Genomic DNA, 18650 nt, shown 5'->3' with positions numbered 1-18650 from the left:
AACCATCTGAGTTGGAAGATTTCTTTTTTGGGGAACTCAGCAATCATGAATTCCATTTCTCAAATTATTATTTTCATATTTGAAGAATTGTAGAAATGTGTACTTTTCAAGGAATTGGCCTTTTATATCTTAGTTGTCAAATGTACATGTGTAGAGTTGTACATACCTTTTCCTTATTATCCTTATGAGCCCTCAGGATGGGTAGTGACAGTCTCAGCTTTATCCCCAATATGCACTTCTGTTTAATCCCTTCTTTTCTTGGTCTTGCAAAAGTTTGTCAATTTACTCATCTTTCAAGGAATCACCTTTTGTTTCATTGATTTGTTTTCTCTGTTTTAATTTAATTAATTTCTACTCTTATCTTTCTTTTATCCTTTTTATTGTTGTTTTGGGTTTATTTTGCTCCTCTATCTTGTTTCATGATTTGAGAGTTTAGACTATTGATTTGAGACTTTTTCTCTTTCCTAAACTCAGCTTTTTAAGACATTTTTGTAGGGGTGCCTGGGTGGCTCAGCGGTGGAGCATCTGCCTTCGGCTCAGGTCGTGATCCCAGAGTCCTGGGATTAAGTCCCTCATGGGGTTCCTTGTGTGGAGCCTGCTTCTTCCTCTGCCTGTGTCTCTGCCTCTCTCTGTGTCTCTCATGGATAAATAAATAAAATCTTAAAAAAAAAAACTCAGGGTCATGAATTCAAGCCCCATGTTGGACTCGTTGCTGGACAGGGAGCCTACTAAAAATAAATAAGTAAGTAAAACATTTTTTAATCAAGGAGAAAGGTTACTGCATGGTTTCAATTAAATTAATATGGAAGGAAAGCTTTTCACACACGTGCATCTTATAGAAAGTTGTAGAACTTCTATGATCCATTTAAATACCCAGATAGTTAACATTTCACCCATTGAAGATGGCACAGTGTACCGTTTTCCAAATGGAGACTCTGACTCTCAGAAACTCAAGTTTCTTGATTAAGAAATAACAATGGGCCAGCCCGGGTGGCTCAGTGGTTTAGTGCCGCCTTCAGCCTGGGGTGTAATCCTGGAGACCTGGGATGGAGTCCCATGTCGGGTTCCCTGCTTGGAGCCTGCTTCTCCCTCTGCCTGAGTCTCTGCCTCTCTCTGTGTGTGTGTCTCTCATGAATGAATAAATAAAATGTTAAAAAAAAAAAAAGAATGATGGTAGAAGCAAGATTCCTCATTCTTCCACCCACCACAGTGCTCCAGCCTGCACAAGCTGTCTTCACGGGCTGGAACAGGCGCTGTCGGTAAGGGTAGGTTACCATCTTGGCTCCCCAACCCAGCTGCTCATAGTCCTAAACTGAGAGAGCAGTTGTGGGAGCTGGCCAGATGAGGGTCTGTGGATAGTGTCCATCCTCCTGCCCTTCTTGCCTTCCAGCTCCACCTGAGTGGTGGAGGGAGCCGTTCCTGGGCCACTCCACAGGTTGGTTGTGCACAAAATTCAGTCTAATGCTTTTCAGGAGGGGGGCAACCTCCAAAGAGCCAACTAAGAGTAAGGAACTCCAAATGGATGGGACATTCCAACTCTGCCACTTACCAGCTGTGCGACTTGGGGTGAATGTAGGATCATCTCTGTGCCTTGGTTTGTTCCTCTGAAAAACAGGATGATCAACGGTGTTGATGTCACAGCGTCGTTAAGGAGTGGGCCTGTGTGAAGCTCTCGGACAGTGCGGGCAGCAGTGAGCCCCAGGTCAGTGAGCGCTGGTCTCAGCTCTAGTGATCCCCTCCAAGCTCCTCCTGTCCCTCCTGCTCAAAACCCACAGGCCTTTGATGTTGGAGTGAGGAAATTCCTGTTGCTTTCCATGGTCACCCTGTCTCCCCACCCCCACCCCCAAGCAAAGCTTCCCTCAGCCAAGAAAAAGCAAAGTTGTTCAGCGATGTTGCAGACACTTGTTCAAAAAGCCAGGAGCACGGGTGGAATATACAGAACCGGTCCAAGCGGAGGGCAGACAGGTTTCCGCACAACGGCCGCATCCCCTGCAAGCTCTGTGAGCGCCTGGATAAACACCAGGCGTTTCTGTTGAATTACACTGCAGACGGTATGTATAAACAGTCTTCCTAAGCCCAGGGCACTGCTCCGGCAAGCCAGCCCCACCAGTTTCCCAGGTGGGGAAAGGCCCCTGTGAAAGGCCCTTGTTTTGGACAGAGAGCACTGAGTCCTGTTAGCACCAGGGCTGCTGAAGACAGAGCTCCCGGGCTGTGGGGTTCGGATGCAGGCCTCACTGCCAGCCATCAGACAGCTCTCAGGACGAGGGACCGAATCAAAGGTGCCCCCATCCCCCAGCCTGTCCTTTCCTCTCTGGCTCTCAGACTATGGAAAACACAGACACACCAGCCCCTCCCCACCACCCCAGGCCAAGCTCAGATTTCCCCATCCGCTCCGGCTGCCCAGCCGACCACAAATTCGGAGGTTCCCACACCCACTTCAGGTTTGGTTGCTTGCTCCAACAACTTCCAGAACTCAGGATCACACTTTACTTATGTCTCTGGTTTATTATAAGGGCCACAATTCAGGAACAGCTACATGGAAGAGATGCACGGGCAGGGGGAGGGGAAGTGGCCCAGAGCCCAATGCCCTCTCTAGGTGCGTCTCCCTCCCAGCTCGTAGACATGTCCACCCACCTGGGATCCCCACCCGGGATCTCTCCAAACCTCCCCGGAGATTCGGGAACAGGCTGGAAGTGCCCACCCTGCGATCACACTGTCGGTGCCTCTGTCAACTGGCCCCCATCCTGGAGTTGTCTGGGCCCCAAGCCACCAGCCATCCCGTTAACATTCAAAAATAAACAAATTCAAGGATTTTAGGAGCTCTGGGCCAAAAAAGAAACAAAGACCAAATATTTATTTTATATTTTATTGGAGGGTCCATGTGTTCATGTTCTGTGGAGAGCGGGACCCATTACCTCCTTCATGGTTCAGACCCTCTGCAGCACACACACACATATGTGCACACATATAACCCCACACACACATGCACACATGTCACACACTTACAGGAACACGTACACACTGGCTAGGTGCCCTTACAAAATAAGAAATGTGACCAGAACAATTCCTGGCATCTCTGTGGTCTCCTGGTTGATAGCGCCGTGCAGACGGCAGGAGGCAGGGGGCACAGACACGCAAGATGGTACTTGGAAGTCACGGTTAAAGCTGTGCGGCTTACCCTTGGCAGGTGTCTGTCAGCGAGTGAATGTGTATTGTGCAGCAGTACAGCCAGTCAGAGGCTTCACTTGGGCCCACTCGGGATTATTGTACAAAAGGCCAACTTCGGTCCTGCAAATCCGTCCCCGGCTTGATGCGTGACCGCCATTTCTCCCGGTGCTGTGTGAACGACTTCCGTGTGGGCAATCTGTGGGACAGAGGTGGCCCCTTTCTTCCTACGGGGCACCCTTTCTTGTGGCTCCCTCAGCTGCCCCCTGGCCTCCCCTGGGCTCCATCCCGAGCAGGCCTGAGCAGTGGCCTCCAGTAACGGAGAAAGGTGGTGTGCAACCTTTCCTCAAGATAAGAGCCAAAGCAGAGCTAAGAGTGGGTATAGTGCCCACTTATTCTGATCCTGGGGACTGGGAAAAGCATCCAGGATAGGGAGGCAGAGGCCCGGAGGGGAGGCAGCAAGGGGGTGCATCTCGGGGACCAGGTGTCCGACCTTGGCGGCGGCTCAGCTGCTGCAAATCCACTCCTGGGGCATCTTGGCTCTGTGGGGGACGGTATCCCAGAGAGTCAGAGACCTCCAACCTCCCTGCACCTGCTGGCGGGGCTGTAGGCGCCACAGTGCTCAGTCAGCAAATGTCTATCTTTTTGTAAAATTATAAACAACATGTATTACTTATGTGTCATAATATGTAACTCATTTGTTCAAATGATAGTCAAGTTTGGGACCAGATGGTTTTTCAGAAGCGTTCACATATAAATCATGCTATCTTTTCATTTTATTCCTATAGGCCTCGACTTGATTTGACAGCCTGAGAACAGAAGTGGATACATTTTTAAAGTATTCAGTATCTGACATTTTGTTTTTCTCCAACCTCTTATTATGGAAAACTTTCAAACATCCAGAGAAGGGGAGCACATGCACAACTCCTCACCCTGTCCCCACCTGCCTCCAACCACTGGTTTTGTCCCACCAACTTCGTGAGCTGTATTGTTTTGCTGAGTCATCTAAAAACAAATTTTAGACATCGAGATATTTTATCCTCAATAGTTCTCCCAGAAATAAGGCCGTTCTTCCAGACGAGCATCGTGCTGTTGTCATGACCAATTCACACTCCCAGTGAGCCCATGACATCATTGAACACTCCCTCCATTCTGAGATGTCCTCCTAGTTTGTCAGGTCCATGCTGGTCGTCAGAAATGCTGCTTCTTTTTGGCTGTTTTTGTACAAGAACCAATCCCACCCTTTTCAGGACGTTGATCTGTTGGAGGGATGTCAACCACCTGGCCCTCTGCACCCGTCTGGTCCTCTCTCCCAGTGTGGTGGCCCAGCAGCTCTATCCCTTCTCCTTCCTGCAAACTGGAAGTGAGAGCTACAGGCTTGGCCTTTGGTTCAAGTGAAGTGTTTTTAGTAGGAACACAGCCTCGGTGGTTTCAGTGGTTTCATGGGCTGGATTTTGCATCCCCGGAGGTGGGGCCGGTTCAGCCCAGTGATGCAGAGTTTGAGTCCCCGTGAAGGTGCTGACAGATGTCTCCGGTGGAAGTGGAGAATATTTTTTCCTTCCCAGGTAGCACTGTGTGATCGACACAGTTTCACGCTGCCTCGTCCTACACAGTTATTCATTGCGGGAAGAATTCGGAGCTCCTAGTTCCTCCATTCCTTCTACATTTAAGAGCTGGCATCTACAAAGAGCTTTCCTTGGTTAATCAATCAGGGAGGCAGAGGGGGAGACTTTTATCCAACAGACTCATCAGGAGGGAGGCCTGGTCTCCTAGAGAGAAGTAGGGAGAAAATATGGTCTTTAGGGGCTCAGAGCCCAGCATCTGAGCTTGAAAGCCCAGGGAGAGAGGAGAAGGAGGGGTGGGACCCTGCTTCATTGAGAGGGCTGTTGTGGGGAGAGCACTCATGAGGAGAATCTTTGGGGGAAAGAAGTGTTTTTGTAAAAGGATTTTCAAGAATGCCTCTATGTCCGATCCTCGATCCTCATGTCTCCCTTGGGGCACCTGCATAAAAAGTCCTATTGTGTTTTAGTGTTCCCAGAGTCCTGTTCTGAGGCTGGTTTTGGAGGCATCCCCAGACCTCAGGTCGCCCTGTTCAGTCTGGATTTCAGAACCTCTCCAGTGAATGAAGACAGGGCGCCAATCACAGTGAACTTCAGGCAGTCACCAGTAGTTAATTTTACATTGCACAAAGCAACTAGTTGAAAGAATTATGGATGACCCGACTGACCGGTCAGGTGTAGACATGGAGGCCAGGACGCTGTACTGTCCCCTGGCTCTGGTGGGTGGCCAAAGCAGCAGCTATCTATTTCCCTTTGCTTGGCTTGAAGCTGAAGGGGGCAAGCACCCTCCCACTTGCAGTTTGGGATGAAGTGGTTTCCCAGGGCTTGCACAAGACACGCTGAGTCAGTTTGGAAGGCCTCCCTGCAGACGGGGCTTCCAGCAGGTCAGGCTGACTGGATTAAGTGGCAGCAAGGACAGGGCAGGGTCAGCGGTCCTCTGAGCCCCAAGGGGAGGCCAGAACACTGCAAGCACTCCAGCTCACATAGTCCAGGGCTCGTGTTTCTCAGTGGGGAAAACACACAAAAGCCAGCCAAGTGCAAAACATGCCAGGCGCCATTAGGGCTCAAACCCGCCCCAAATAAGCATTTGCTCTCAGCTGTGGAGGAAGGTGGGACAGGACTCCTTCCCAGGGAGCAGGGAGCCCCCAGATCTGGGACAGGAACCTGAGGGAGACCCTTTCCCACATCCTCCCTCCTCCCTCCTGGGACCCCTGGCCCGGATCCTGTCTGCCCAGGGAGGTGCACCCTTGGGTAGGTAACAAGCCTCAGCTTCCCTCCTCCCCCTACTCCCCCCCCCCCAACCCCCGTCCTAGGAGTTTCCAGGGTTGGTTGCTGTTTGTTCACCTGGCCTTCACTTTCCTTCTCCAACAGAAAATTCTGTAGTTTAGTTGTCTCCTTGGGTATTCTGGGGAAGCACTTCGTCTGGACTACTTCATTCATCCAGGCAGGAGGGTGCAATGTCTTTGTGGACAGCAGCCCCTGAGAGCTGGGTGACTGTGTGTGCAGGGCGCCTGGGGTCCACAGCCAGGGCAGGACTGAGGAGGGTGCCACATGCTAGCCCGGGAGCCAGGAGTCCACTCACCAGCCAGTAGCCACTAGCCCAGGAGCCAAGGGTCAGCAACTTCAATGGAAATGATCCAGATCACTGCCATGGTAACGATGATGATGATGATCATCATCACCCACGGAAACCCCTCCTGTGAGCACTGCAGGTGCCTGGCCCCGATCTAGCCTCAGGCCAGTTGGAACCTACATCCCACCCACCTCCCCTGACAGGCCAGGTCCTGAGACCCCCAGGGTCCGCTGCCAAGAATTCACCCACCCCAGGGCCAGAGGCCTGCCTGGGGCAGGGGCTTGGACGAGCTGCACCCTGAGGGCACTGAGGAGGGGACAGGAGGGCACGGGGCGCGGAGTAGGAATGGCGAGTGGGGGGTGAGCGCAGGCCAGGGGGCGGGAGGACGGGGCGGGGGAGGAGACGAGGGGAGGGGCGAAGGAGGTGGGCTGCAGAGGAGATGGGGACGGAGGCGGAGAGAAGAGGACGAGCTGGGGAGGCGGGGGTCAGGGGAGGGGCGCTGGGGACCGGCAGGGCGGCGGGCGGGGGGAGCACCGGGAGGTGGGGGCGCCGCAGGGGAGGGCGGGCCGGGAGCGGGGAGGGCCGGGGAGCTGCGGGCGGCGGGAGGAGCGCGGGCCCCGCCCCCAGCGCCGCTGGAAAAGTTTGAGCTCGGGCGTGTGCGCGCGCAGAGGCTGAGCCGGCGGGTCCCGGACGCGCGGTGGCGGGTCGCGCCCCGGCAGAGCCCCCCGCGCCACCCGCCCCCGCCGGCCGGCCGCGAGCGGAGGAAGGGCCTCGAGGATGCGGGCGGCGCGAGGACGCGTCCCAGGCGGCGGTGAGCTGCGGCCGGCCGGGGGCCCGGGGGTCCGCGGGGGGGGGGGGGGGACCGGGGGGGGCCAGCACCTCTCCCACAGTCCAGCCCGCCCCGGGTGACAGCGACCTGGCCGGGAGCCGTCCGCGCCCTGTCCCCGCCTGCCCCTGCCCCGGGCCACCCACCCCTGCGGCAGCCGCAGCCGGGCAGACGGGATGGTTCCCCTTTGCACGCGGGAGCGCGTCACAGCCAGGGGCGCGGGGACGGTTCCTTCTAACCACCTCCCGGGAGTCCAGACTGAGCGTCATCTTCCCATCCCCAGGACCTGCAGGAAAGAGAAGTGGCTCTTTCCAGAGAAGTCCCCTGGGTCCTATCCCTAGAGCGATTGAAAAGTTACGCGTCCTCCGGGGAAGAGGACCTGGGGGCTCTGGGACTGTGTGGCCGCGGTCGTTCTCCTGGGAAAACCATTCTTCTTCTTTTTTTTTTTTTTTTGAAAACCATTCTCTTAAACGATATTCTCCACATCGTCCCGTTCTTTCCCGTCTGTTTCTGGAAGTAGGCAATGAGGGCTGTCAGGATCGGGGCCGGAGGGTGACATCCCCACTTTGCAGTTGTGAGGTTCCGGAGGAAGGTCAGGGCGCTGTCCTCCCAGCTGAGACAAAGCCTGGAGAACGGCCGGGACTTGTCCTTCTTTGGCCTGATGCAGGAGACGGACGCTAGCTTTGCCACTTCCAGCCTCCCCGGCTCCAAATGGTCGGTCTCTCTCTCTCTCTCTCTCTCTCTCTCTTTCTCTCTCTTCTGGGGCTGGCCACTCTCGGTGACATGTTTCATTGTGGGTTTTTATATTTAGATGTAAGAGAGGGCCTTCTTGTTGGGGGTTTAAAGGGAACACGTTTTGTTAGGAAGATGAAGAAAAGGGAGTGGCATGAACACGGGGTCTCCTGGAAGATTATTTTCAAAAGCGGAAGGTCCACCCTGCACATGGTACCCACCCCCAGCTGGAGCCCTGAGCACTTCCAGAACTTCTTGCTCACGTCTGGATGTCAGAGGTTGCAGAGCCCACTCTGTATACCCACATCTTCATCATTCGTGTTTGCAACATTCTTTTCTTTTTTAGTGGCAATCCTGCGGGCGTAGTTAAGACCAGTGATTCCTAGAAGTCCCAAGGCAGGATTAGGTCCTGTGGGGTGTGACGGACAAGGGTGGCCATGCCCCTGGCTGGCGGTGGCCGTGGTGATGAGGGTGGTGGTGGTGTGTGTGTTGTCCTCGAGGAGTTGGTGGAAGTGTCTGGACCTGTAGGAGTTTTCTCGGAACTGATGCAGAGCTCTGTTCAGGTTGAATAATTCTGTGGCCCTAGGAGGACCACACACTGGGCTTCCTCAGTCAGCAGAGCTTCACATCCGGCCTGCCTGTCTGGTTGCTCTGTCACCTGACACCAGAGACTACAGGTCAGCCTTTAGGAGCAATTCCCCCACCCACCCACCCACCCCATAAAGATACGGCTGGGATGGCTTCTCAACAAGTTTCATCTTTGAAAATGCTGCTTTTGTCTTTGTTTCTGAATTTCATAAAATGCATGGCTGTCCTAATTTTCTACCATGGGTGCATAGTAGAAACTTGCATTTCCTGAAGAAGGAGCCTCCCGTGTTGGCCTCATAATATTCTCAAAATGTGGGGACTGATTTTCCGTTCTCTGGAAATTGTGACACTGATTTGACTCTGTGGTGTCTTTTTTTTTTTTTTTTTTCCATCCTCCTGAAGACACTTTGATAGCTACAGTGGATGTGTGTTTTTTTACGGTGGAAAAAGGAGACTCTGAGCATGCCAACATCTGAATATTTGTGAGTGTCCCTACAGTGAAGCCCCCTTTTCTTCTACAGGACTTTGTTCTGGGAGCCGGTGCTGACACAGCGGGCAGGGCCTTGGGGCACCCTCAGGCCTTCCGTGGTGGGAGCTGGAGCCGTGGGCCGTGCTTTCCGGGACCTTTCTTATCCCTCACACATGGCTTCCTCATTCCTGTCTTATCAGTTTGAAGCCACTTCTTATGATTTCTTTGCACCCATTTTCTGCTGAATTCATTAATTGCCTTATGAGATGTATCATGAGCTCTCGGAGGTAATAGGGTGTGCTTGGTGGACTCCATCCAGGTGCGAGAGTCCTGTGCTTCAGTTACGGTTATGACAGCGCCGGGCACGGTCAGTGTCTGTTCTGTGTTCTTTCCTCCTATTTTGGAGGATCTGCAGCTGCGCGTCTGTAGGAGGCTCGGCGGCAGGCCAGCTAGGTGAGCCAGGGACGAGACTGCCCAGTGGAGAATGTGGCCCCGCCGGGGGTGGCTCCGGCTTGCCCGTGTCTCCATGAGCTGGGGCAAGTTCGAGTGGCTCTTTGGCCCTGCAGACACCACTCCATCTCCCTGGTGTCGGTTTTCCATGTAGGTTGGCATTCCAGCATTTGGCTAGCCTGCTGGTGACACTCTTGTCACCTTCAAGTGAAGAACACTGAGAGGGGTGGACGCTCCAGAAGAGCTGACCCCTAACATGGTGCACGGGAATCAGATGACCCACATCTCCAGCCCAGCACCGCCTCCTCCAAGCTGTGTCACCAAGGACAGTGACCCCCACACCCGAGCCTCGGCTTCCCTCTGTGTACACTCAAAAGGCAGATGCTTCCATGGGGACCAGACATGGTACCCTGCAAGGTGCAATGTGTGCTGCGTTTGCTGTGTCGCTGTGGCACGGGGAAAGGGTGGGAGGGACCCCACCATTAGGACTTCTTGGCCAGGTGTCTCCTGTTTGCATAAGCCCTTCCCTGCCCAGAGGAGCTCATTCCCGCACACCTTCATTCATCCCATGGCAGTCTGGGCAGGAGTCCAGCCTGTGCTCTTAATTAGGATGAGCGGAGGAGGGAGAGTCTGAAAAGTCCGCTTGAAGAGCAGAGTTTAAGGCCTCTTGTATCCAAACCAGTTGCCTTGTGATGGTGGACAAGCCCAGGCACCCGGGAGAGTGGGCGCGGAGGCAGAGCCTGGGGCCTGTGCGGGGGTCCTGCAGCCCACCCCGGGTACGGAGCTCCCGAGGAGTGTGTGAACACCCATGCCCTACCTGCTGAGGAGAGTCACTTGTAGGAAAGCCGCCGGGTGAGTTGGTGGTGGGAAGCCTGCTCCTCACAGTGGTCTCACCAGGGCCCCGGGACTGGGCTCCCAGCAGAGGGCAGGCCTGCGGGGCTGTGCATGCAAGGCCTCTTGCCCGGAGCTACCTCTGACTGCCCAGCGAGGTCACCTCCAAAATCTGGGGGCAAGAGGAAGTACTCATTAGCGAAGGAATTTCCTGGGGCATCGAAATGACCAGCCCGTTATTTCTTTCCTAAATTCTTATAAACAACAACAACAAAATACTGCTTTCCAAGAAATCCGCTGGTTGGCAAATGGTTGGTGTTTTACTTCCGTCTGGAGGATAGTTGATTTCCCTGGGAAAACGTGCCTTTGACCAGCAGCACCCTGCGTCTGACCGGAGAAATGTCATTGTCTTCTCTTGTCTTTCTTGTTCACCACGATGGGGAGAGAGAGAAAGAGAGAGAGAGAGGGAGAGACCCCAGGCTTTTCAGAAATATTTCCCTTTACTTTCTTCATTTCCTTCTTTTTATAGTTTATTTTTAAAATTGACATGTGTCATGTGTAGAGAAAGTGAATCGCTAGTGCAGAGCGCACATCTGGAACCCATGGGGGGCCCAGGCTGCCCCTCCCTGCAGATGCACCCCCTTGGAACAGAGGGACAGAAACCCCGCTGGCGTGACACACAGTGAAGCTACCTTCTAGGTGCCTCTCCCGAGCGCCCGCGCCGCACAGCAGCTTCTAGGGCAGGCCTGGCGCTCCAAGATGTTCGGGGTCGAGCCCGCACACTGCCACCTTCCTCAGCATCAGCCTTTATTTCTCAGTTGTTGGGGGGAAATTATGCAGGATTGGAGTCTTAAAAATGAAACGTCAGATGGTGGTCACTGCCAGCCGCAGATGCTTAACTTTTAAAATAAAGCAAAACGTGAGCACTCACACTGTGTAAAACTTGCCCTTGTGGGGACTTGTCCAGGTGGCCAGTCTCTGCAGGGACCAGCTATGTCAGAGCCCATTCCCGACACCACCACGATGCTCGGAAAGCCAAACGACCCCGTGGGAGCACAGGTACAAGCTCACAAGGATGTCCCCACCCAGGCCCGGCAGTGCTTCCTAGGAAAATGATGTGCAGAAACCACCCTATGTCCATAGGCAAGAGTGGCTGGGGCATCCATCCCTTGACGGGAGCAGGAAGTGCCAGCATCCAAATGCACCTCCCTGTAGGACTCAAGGGAGCATCGTGCTGTTGGCAGAAAGATGCCAAGCACAGTCGGATGCTGTGGGACCCCATCTATGGGAAGGTCGGAAACAGCTACATATGGCCCTCGAGAGGGTGAGAAGCCCAGCCCATGACCCCTCTAGGGGTCGGTGGTGACTGGACGGGGCGGGACAGGCTGGCTCCCCAGGACTTGATGCCCCAGTGCCCTGCACTCCGCAGAACAGATGTGCCTGGAGGGCTGGTGTCCCACCTGCTCTTGCGCTCCGAGGTGGAGGGCGAGAGGGCGGAGAGTGTTCTTCCCGCAAATCCAGGTCCTGCCTCACCCCCTGAAAGGTGGGGCCCGAACTCTGTGATGCTTTTGACCACAAATAACAGCACTCAGATGCATCCAAAATCAATCTGGCCTTTAGCCCAGCACGTAACTCTCAGGATGGAGCCCGCGTTCTAATGTTGATAATCCAAAGAAAATAAGCTTTTAGATTCCAAAGGGAGCCAGATGTCTTCCAGTTATGAAAATGCAGCGAATAGCATTTAGCAAGAGATGCTCTGAAAAAAACAGGCTCTTCGAATGATGAATATTTAATCAAGGAAAATGATAAATTAAGCATTAGTGGGAAAAAACATTCACCCTCAAAATGCATGTTTTTGGTGGCTCTCTGGCACATCTTACACTATTCTCATTGTGGCTCTTGTATTGCTGGGTCTTGGCTTCACTTTTGGCTTGTTTTTCTGCTCTGCTCCGTTTTTTGTTTTGTTTTTTCAAAACCTGGCACGTGGGGAGGAAAAGAAACGGATGGGAGTCTGTGCAGCCCTTCACTTGCGTGTCCTCGCTCTTTACATCCAAGAGGTTCCAGATGCAGTGGGTTTATGGGGACACACGTCCCTTTGGTCGGTGCTCATGGCACGAGCATGGGAGTAGAGTGTGTGCCACGGGGGGAGCATCCACAACGTGGAGTCACCATGGGGGAAGCAGGCCCAGAAGACGAGGTTCACTTGTACTGTGGTTTCAAAACCTTTCAGATGTGGCTGCTTGGAGCCCTTTCTCACCGTCCTGGGTGTGAATTCACCAAAAATTCACTTTCCTCACCCTTTCAGGTCACACTCGTGTGTCTGCAGTTCAGACTGTGCGGGTGCTAACTCAGGATTATACCCCGTGTTAACCACATGCCCACCGTCCTTCCTAAGACAGAAGCCCCTGGCAGGGGAGCAGGTATTGTGGACACAGTGGCCCGTGGATGTGGGGCATATGGAGGCCTCGGGGCAGCCACGTCGACCCTCCACCGGCTGGAACACAGCCATTCTCCGGGCACTGCTCCCTTCTGACTGTCGGTGGGGTGGCCATGTGCTTCTCGCCCCTGCCTCTGTACTGCGCCTCTTCCATGGACAAGGATGCTCATAGGGCAGGGTCGGTCAGCCCTGTCTGTGTGGGGCTGGCTGTGCTCTGGGCTGTGCTGTGCCCAGGGCCCCGCGAGCAGAGGGGGGTCGTGCCAGCTCCATTCACAGCTCGCAGATAAGGAACCAGCAGACAAGCAGAGCATGTGTTGGGCTCCCATGAGCAGACAGGCGCCGTGAGAGGCGTGGGACACTCTGCCCCTGTGTGACCCTGAAGCAAGCCGCTCCAGGCGCTGGGCTCCGGGATGGTCAGCAGCGTCATTATTCCCGCTCTTTATTTTATTTTATTTTTTAAAGATTTCATTTACTCATGAGAGACACACAGAGAGAGAGAGAGAGAGAGACAGACAGACAGACAGACAGATAGGCAGAGGGAGAAGCAGGCTCCATGCAGGGAATCCGATGTGGGACTTGATCCCGGGTCTCCAGGATCACGCCCTGGGCTGAAGGCAGCGCTAAACCGCTGAGCCACCGGGCTGCCCTATTCCCGCTCTTTAAAGGACAGCCTGCGATCTGCCGTAAGAAGTGGCGAGTAGAGAAGTCTCGAGGGGCCGGGCTGACTCTCGAGGGGCCGGGCAGAGGGAGCCTGACTCGGGGCAAGAAGGCTTGGCCAGGGTTAGAGGAAGGTGCGTGGGGCCGGGGCGCTGGTGGGCCAGCTGCCCACCGAGCTGACCGTGCGCCTCCAGGGCACCTACCGGCACACACCTCGCAGGCATCCTGCACAGGCCACAGCCCACGGGCTTTCCGGAGGAGGCAGGGCCTGGGCGCCCCAGCACGTGGGGAGAAGTCCCTGCAAAGAAGGAGCAGAGCTGCCTTTCCTGATCTCAGAGAACCTGAGCCCAGGTGGAGGGGAGGGTGTCACAGCACCCCTGGCCCTGAGCAGTGCCTGTGGGGCAGCGACCTGAAGGGTGCCTGGAGCCAGGGCCCCGCGGACTCTCCTCTCCTCCTCATCCAACAGCAGCCACACACACTGTGCCCCGGGATCCTCCCAGGACCGAGCACCTCCCGGGCTGTACCCGAATCTGGCAGCGAGCTCAGATCCCAGCACACCCCAAGTGTGGAGCCCGTGTGTTTCCAAACCCAACATAGGGCTATGACTTAAACATCATGAAAGAAAAAAAAGTCACCACTGGATACTCTGCAGGCTGTTCTAAGCCGAGCTCATGTGCTCATTAGTAGATGTTTAAACAGAGGTTTGTAATTTAAAATCAGTGCATCCACTGGCAGCCACGTTCAGCTGGGATGGTGACGTCCCAGGTGATGGGTGTGGCCTCAGGTGAGGGTGGGAAGTATCGGAGGGGAGGGGGGCTTAAACCCGGGGCCACCAAGGGCCGGCGCCTGGCTTCGGGCCTTCTCCGTCTGCCTCTACCCCCAGCGGGGTCCTTTCTCTCTGCTCACGCACACGGCTTCAGTTCCGGGGGCGCAGACGGTCTGACCTGAGTTCTGGGTTTTCAGCCAAGTCCAGAGGCCAAGTGCTTGTCCCTGCCTCTCCTTCTATCACCCTTGGTAGAAGTATGGGCTCATGGCCCATCTGCCCCTCCCCACACTGCTGCCATCAGGGAACCGTGGGCCGTCGTGCCTCCCACTGCCCTGCCCTTGGTGGCTGCATGGCCCTGTCTCAGGCCTCCCCTGTAGGCCGTTGGGACCCCACTCTGTGTCTGGCCCTGGTCCCAGGGACGCCATCGGGGTGATGTTGCTCCCACAATGTTGCTCCAGGCTCACCACCCCGGGGGTGGCATTCTGGTTCCCTTCTATTTTGCTGTCCCAAGATGATCCCATTTGTCTTGGGGTAACGAGAATCATGGTTTGGCCGCTCCTGTGCTGTGGCGGAGGATGTACGGTCAGCGCCCCCAAGTGCCTTGGGATTCCCTGACAGACTGACGTGTATTTGGGTCTGTGTGTCATTGTTGTACGAGTGAATGACCACGGGTCTCACACACCGACCTCCCTCCCAGCAGGTGCAGACACCAAGTGGCTTCCTGCAGCCACCTCAGCCCCTGAGGAGCCATGGGCCCTCACATAAGCTGCCTTCCCCCAGCTGTGCTGCGGCTGCCCCCTGGGTGGTCTTAAGCCCTCGTAATCTCTGGGCACCCCACTTTTATCTTCGCAGCCCCCTGCTCTGCACGCCCCGGCTGGGGTCCCGCCACCGCCCGGGCCACCCCGGAAGCCTGAGCCCGCGCCTGTTCTCTGGATATGGATGTGCCCAGGGCGCCCTCTGCTGGGATCCGGAGCTGAGCCGCTGCGCGCCCGAGCGATGGCCACAGTCGTCCCGCCGCGCGCCAGGCCCTCTCCCGGGAACGAGACCGAGACCCTGCATGAGCACTACAACTACGTGGGCAAGCTGGAGGGCCGGCTGAGGGAGGCCCCCGAGGGCAGCATGCCTACCACCGTGCTGTTCCTGATCATCTGCAGCTTCATCGTGCTGGAGAACCTCATGGTTCTCATCGCCATCTGGAAAAACAATAAGTTCCACAACCGCATGTACTTCTTTATCGGCAACTTGGCCCTCTGTGACCTGCTGGCCGGCATCGCCTACAAGGTCAACATTCTGATGTCGGGCAAGAGGACGCTGAGCCTGTCTCCCACGCTCTGGTTCCTAAGGGAGGGCAGCATGTTCGTGGCCCTCGGGGCGTCCACCTGTAGCTTGCTGGCCATTGCGATTGAGCGGCACTTGACTATGATCAAAATGAGGCCGTACGATGCCAACAAGAAGCACCGCGTCTTCCTTCTGATTGGCATGTGCTGGCTCATCGCCTTCTTGCTGGGCGCCCTCCCCATCCTGGGCTGGAATTGCCTGCACAACCTCCCCGACTGCTCCACCATCCTGCCCCTCTACTCCAAGAGGTACATCGCCTTCTGCATCAGCATCTTCACAGCCATCCTGGTCACCATCGTGATCCTGTACGCGCGCATCTACTTCCTGGTGAAGTCCAGCAGCCGCCGGGTGGCCAGCCCCCACAACTCGGAGCGGTCCATGGCCCTGCTGCGAACCGTGGTGATCGTGGTCAGTGTGTTCATCGCCTGCTGGTCCCCACTCTTCATTCTCTTCCTCGTCGACGTGGCCTGCAGGGTGAAGCAGTGTGCCATCCTGTTCAAGGCCCAGTGGTTCATTGTGCTGGCGGTGATGAACTCGGCCATGAACCCCGTCATCTACACGCTGGCCAGCAAGGAGATGCGGCGGGCCTTCTTCCGGCTGGTGTGCACCTGCCTGGTCCGGCGCTGGGGCGCCCGCTCCTCACCCACCCAGCCCGCTCTCGACCCCAGCAGAAGCAAGTCCAGTGGCAGCAACAACAGCAGCCCCTCACCGAAGAGCAAGGAGGACCCTCCCCAGATAGCTGCCTCGCCGTGCATCATGGATGGGAACAAAACCCTGCAGAACGGGATCCTCTGCAAGTGAGCATGGCCACCTCCAGGAATGGCCATCCCCACATGTCCATGAGACAAGAGGCGCTCAGCTCCCAGCCACGTTCTTATTTATTGCATGCGTCACCCCCAGGGGTTCTGGAGCTGGCACTCGGGAAATCTGTTTGCCCATGCGTGGCCCATGTGGTGTAGACGTCCCAGGAAGAGGGGGACCCAAGGACTCGCCGGCCTGTTTCACAGTAGACAGCCTGCCTGCCTTGTCCGTATTGGCGTGAGTCTTCCAAACCTCCAATCTGCCACCTTCCCCTGAATCCCACGGGAGGGAAGGTCGTGGGCCACGCAATGCGCAGTGTGCTTCCCTGAATGTCATGGCAATTTCTGGTAACTTCACACTACATGGACCGCGCATACTGTGGATGCTGGCGTGTTCATCATTTCTGTGTCACGCAGCGCTCGGGTTTCTGACGTCCACCACCATCGGGATACAACACCTGTTTCTGCTGTAGGCAGCAGGACGTGGCACGGTGTCCTGACTGAACCACCAGGAGCAAGGCTGAGGCTGGCAATTAGCCGGACATGCCCATCCCCATCTCCTCACACTGACACCGAGTCTCGTGTTCAGCGGGCTTTGAAAAAGGCTGCTCTCGGGTGGGTCTCAGGTGCGTGGATCTGACCCTGACAGTGTCCAAAGGACCCTGGGAGAGTGAGAGTGCTCTGAGAGCTGCATCCCCGCCTCTCCCCAGGGCTGTGTCCCTGCAGAGACTTGAACACATCCCCCAGCCCCGTTACCCACATTATGTGACTGGTGACCCTCCAGATCTCAGAAAAGCCCACCAGGGGCTTCCCAGAGGCCATCCCTGGGCCAAGCAGAAGAGCCCAGAAGGCAGAAGCGGAGGACAGACACCCTGGCCAGAAGAATGGTATGTTTGATGTGAGGAAAAATTTGTACGGAATTGGGAGAGGCTGACAGGCTGCACTTGGGTCCTATTTGGAGCCTGGTCCCCTCTAGCCAGAGAAGCACCAGGTCAGTAGGACCGAGTTGTGTGCTCTTCCGGGAAATGTAGTGATGCTGTAGGTAACGATATGGGGTCAGCTGACCCTGCATCCCCATCCCCGCATGTAGGGGGTTCCTCAGGAGGTGTTTGTGCATGAGGAGCTTCCCTCAGGGATCCCACCTGCAGGACACACCAATGAGGACGTGCACACGTGTGTGGAGATCTCACACCCACAGAGTTCACGTGTCAGGCTCTTGGCCAAACACAAAACAGGCAGCCTTCAAAAGGACTCTCACATCAGAGCCCCTGAGGCTTTCTGGTTTGCCGGGCATTTCGGCTGAGTCAAGACTCCAGAGACACCTTGACACGTTAACCGTCTGGAGGAGACACTGCTGGCTCCTGCGTGTTATCAGATAGATGCCCATGCTCCCAACCGAGGCACATTCCTGTGGGTCCTGGGGGATCTCCGTGTCCTGACCAAAGACTTCCCTCGTTTCTGTGACTGATGAGAGAAGGGGATGCTCATTGGTGGCACTTTTGTTGGCTTCTTTACGTCGCTGGAGAGGGGTGTATTCTCGGGTCAGACAGCATGTCTAGAAAAGTCAGGCATCAAGAAGACACAGCAGGGAGCACTGCGTGTTCACCTAGGGAGTGAAGTGACCACAGAGCTCAGGGTCCCTGGGGGTTCCTGGGTCTTCAGTGCTCATATTGGTGACAATTACTCCTTGATCCCGACTTCCCATTGCGAGAACACAAAACTTGCAAACAGTCTGAGTGGAAAAACCCAAAGGAGTAATCGTGTGCATTCAATACATGCAGAAAATGATCGACTTTAATAGCAGCATGTACAGCCTGTGCCAACAGCTGCGGGTCATTGAGGGGTTGAGTTTCAAAGCCACGTAGAACATATGCATTAGATCTCTTTACTGTGTCCCGTGTGTGTTTGTTTAAAAAAAAATAAATAAAACCAAAAGCCTGCTTGTAAACCTGTCACTGGAGGTTAGCATGGGGGGTTTGTCTGCACCAGGGGTGCAGGGTGGCGGCCTGGCCTCCCCCATGGTGCCGGCATTCCCCCAGGACTGAAGCCACCCTGGGAACCTGGGGACTGTGCCTCCTGCACTTCCCTCCGACCCCAGCATAGCTGGTGCCCAGGGAAGGGGAAGCTTCGGGGTGTCAGGTTCTGTAGGCCCGAGTGTTTACAGGGGGATGAGCTCTTGGATGGGGGGATTACGAGTCCTGGCCGATGGTTGGTTCTGCTCCATTTGCAGCAGGAGGGAGTTGGTCAGAAGCGGCCCATTGCCCAGCACCCTAGGTGACAGAGGGAGACTTCTAGCCTGTGAGTGCATGTGTCTGTGTGCATGTCCATGTGCATGTGCATGTACATGCATGTCCATCCCAGAGTGAGGCCTGCATTCGCCATAACTTGTCTGGTCTGATGTTCATGGAGAAATCTCACAGCCCTGGCGAGGTCCACAGCCTGCCACCACCCTGGACTGT

At 55.4% G+C, this 18650-nt stretch overlaps 1 protein-coding gene across 2 annotated transcripts; it reads left to right on the top strand.

The window, feature by feature from the left end:
* Positions 1–6980: 6980 nt before the first annotated feature.
* S1PR3 (sphingosine-1-phosphate receptor 3) lies at positions 6981–18139 on the top strand. 2 transcript variants are annotated; one of them, XM_055310935.1, is made up of 2 exons: positions 6981–7108; positions 14906–18139. In XM_055310935.1, the coding sequence occupies exon 2, from the start codon at positions 14993–14995 to the stop codon at positions 16190–16192; it is 1200 nt and encodes a 399-aa protein (XP_055166910.1). In that variant the 5' UTR covers positions 6981–7108; positions 14906–14992; the 3' UTR covers positions 16193–18139. The 2 variants fall into 2 exon arrangements, with proteins under 2 accessions (XP_055166910.1, XP_055166911.1); XM_055310936.1 differs by lacking the exon at positions 6981–7108 and adding an exon at positions 8748–10214.
* Positions 18140–18650: the final 511 nt, after the last annotated feature.

Source organism: Nyctereutes procyonoides, unplaced genomic scaffold, assembly GCF_905146905.1.
Source record: "Nyctereutes procyonoides isolate TBG_1078 unplaced genomic scaffold, NYPRO_anot_genome, whole genome shotgun sequence".
NCBI lineage: Eukaryota > Metazoa > Chordata > Mammalia > Carnivora > Canidae > Nyctereutes > Nyctereutes procyonoides.
The sequence above is the reverse complement of the archived record's forward strand: the minus strand, read 5'-3'. Positions and strand labels throughout refer to the sequence as shown.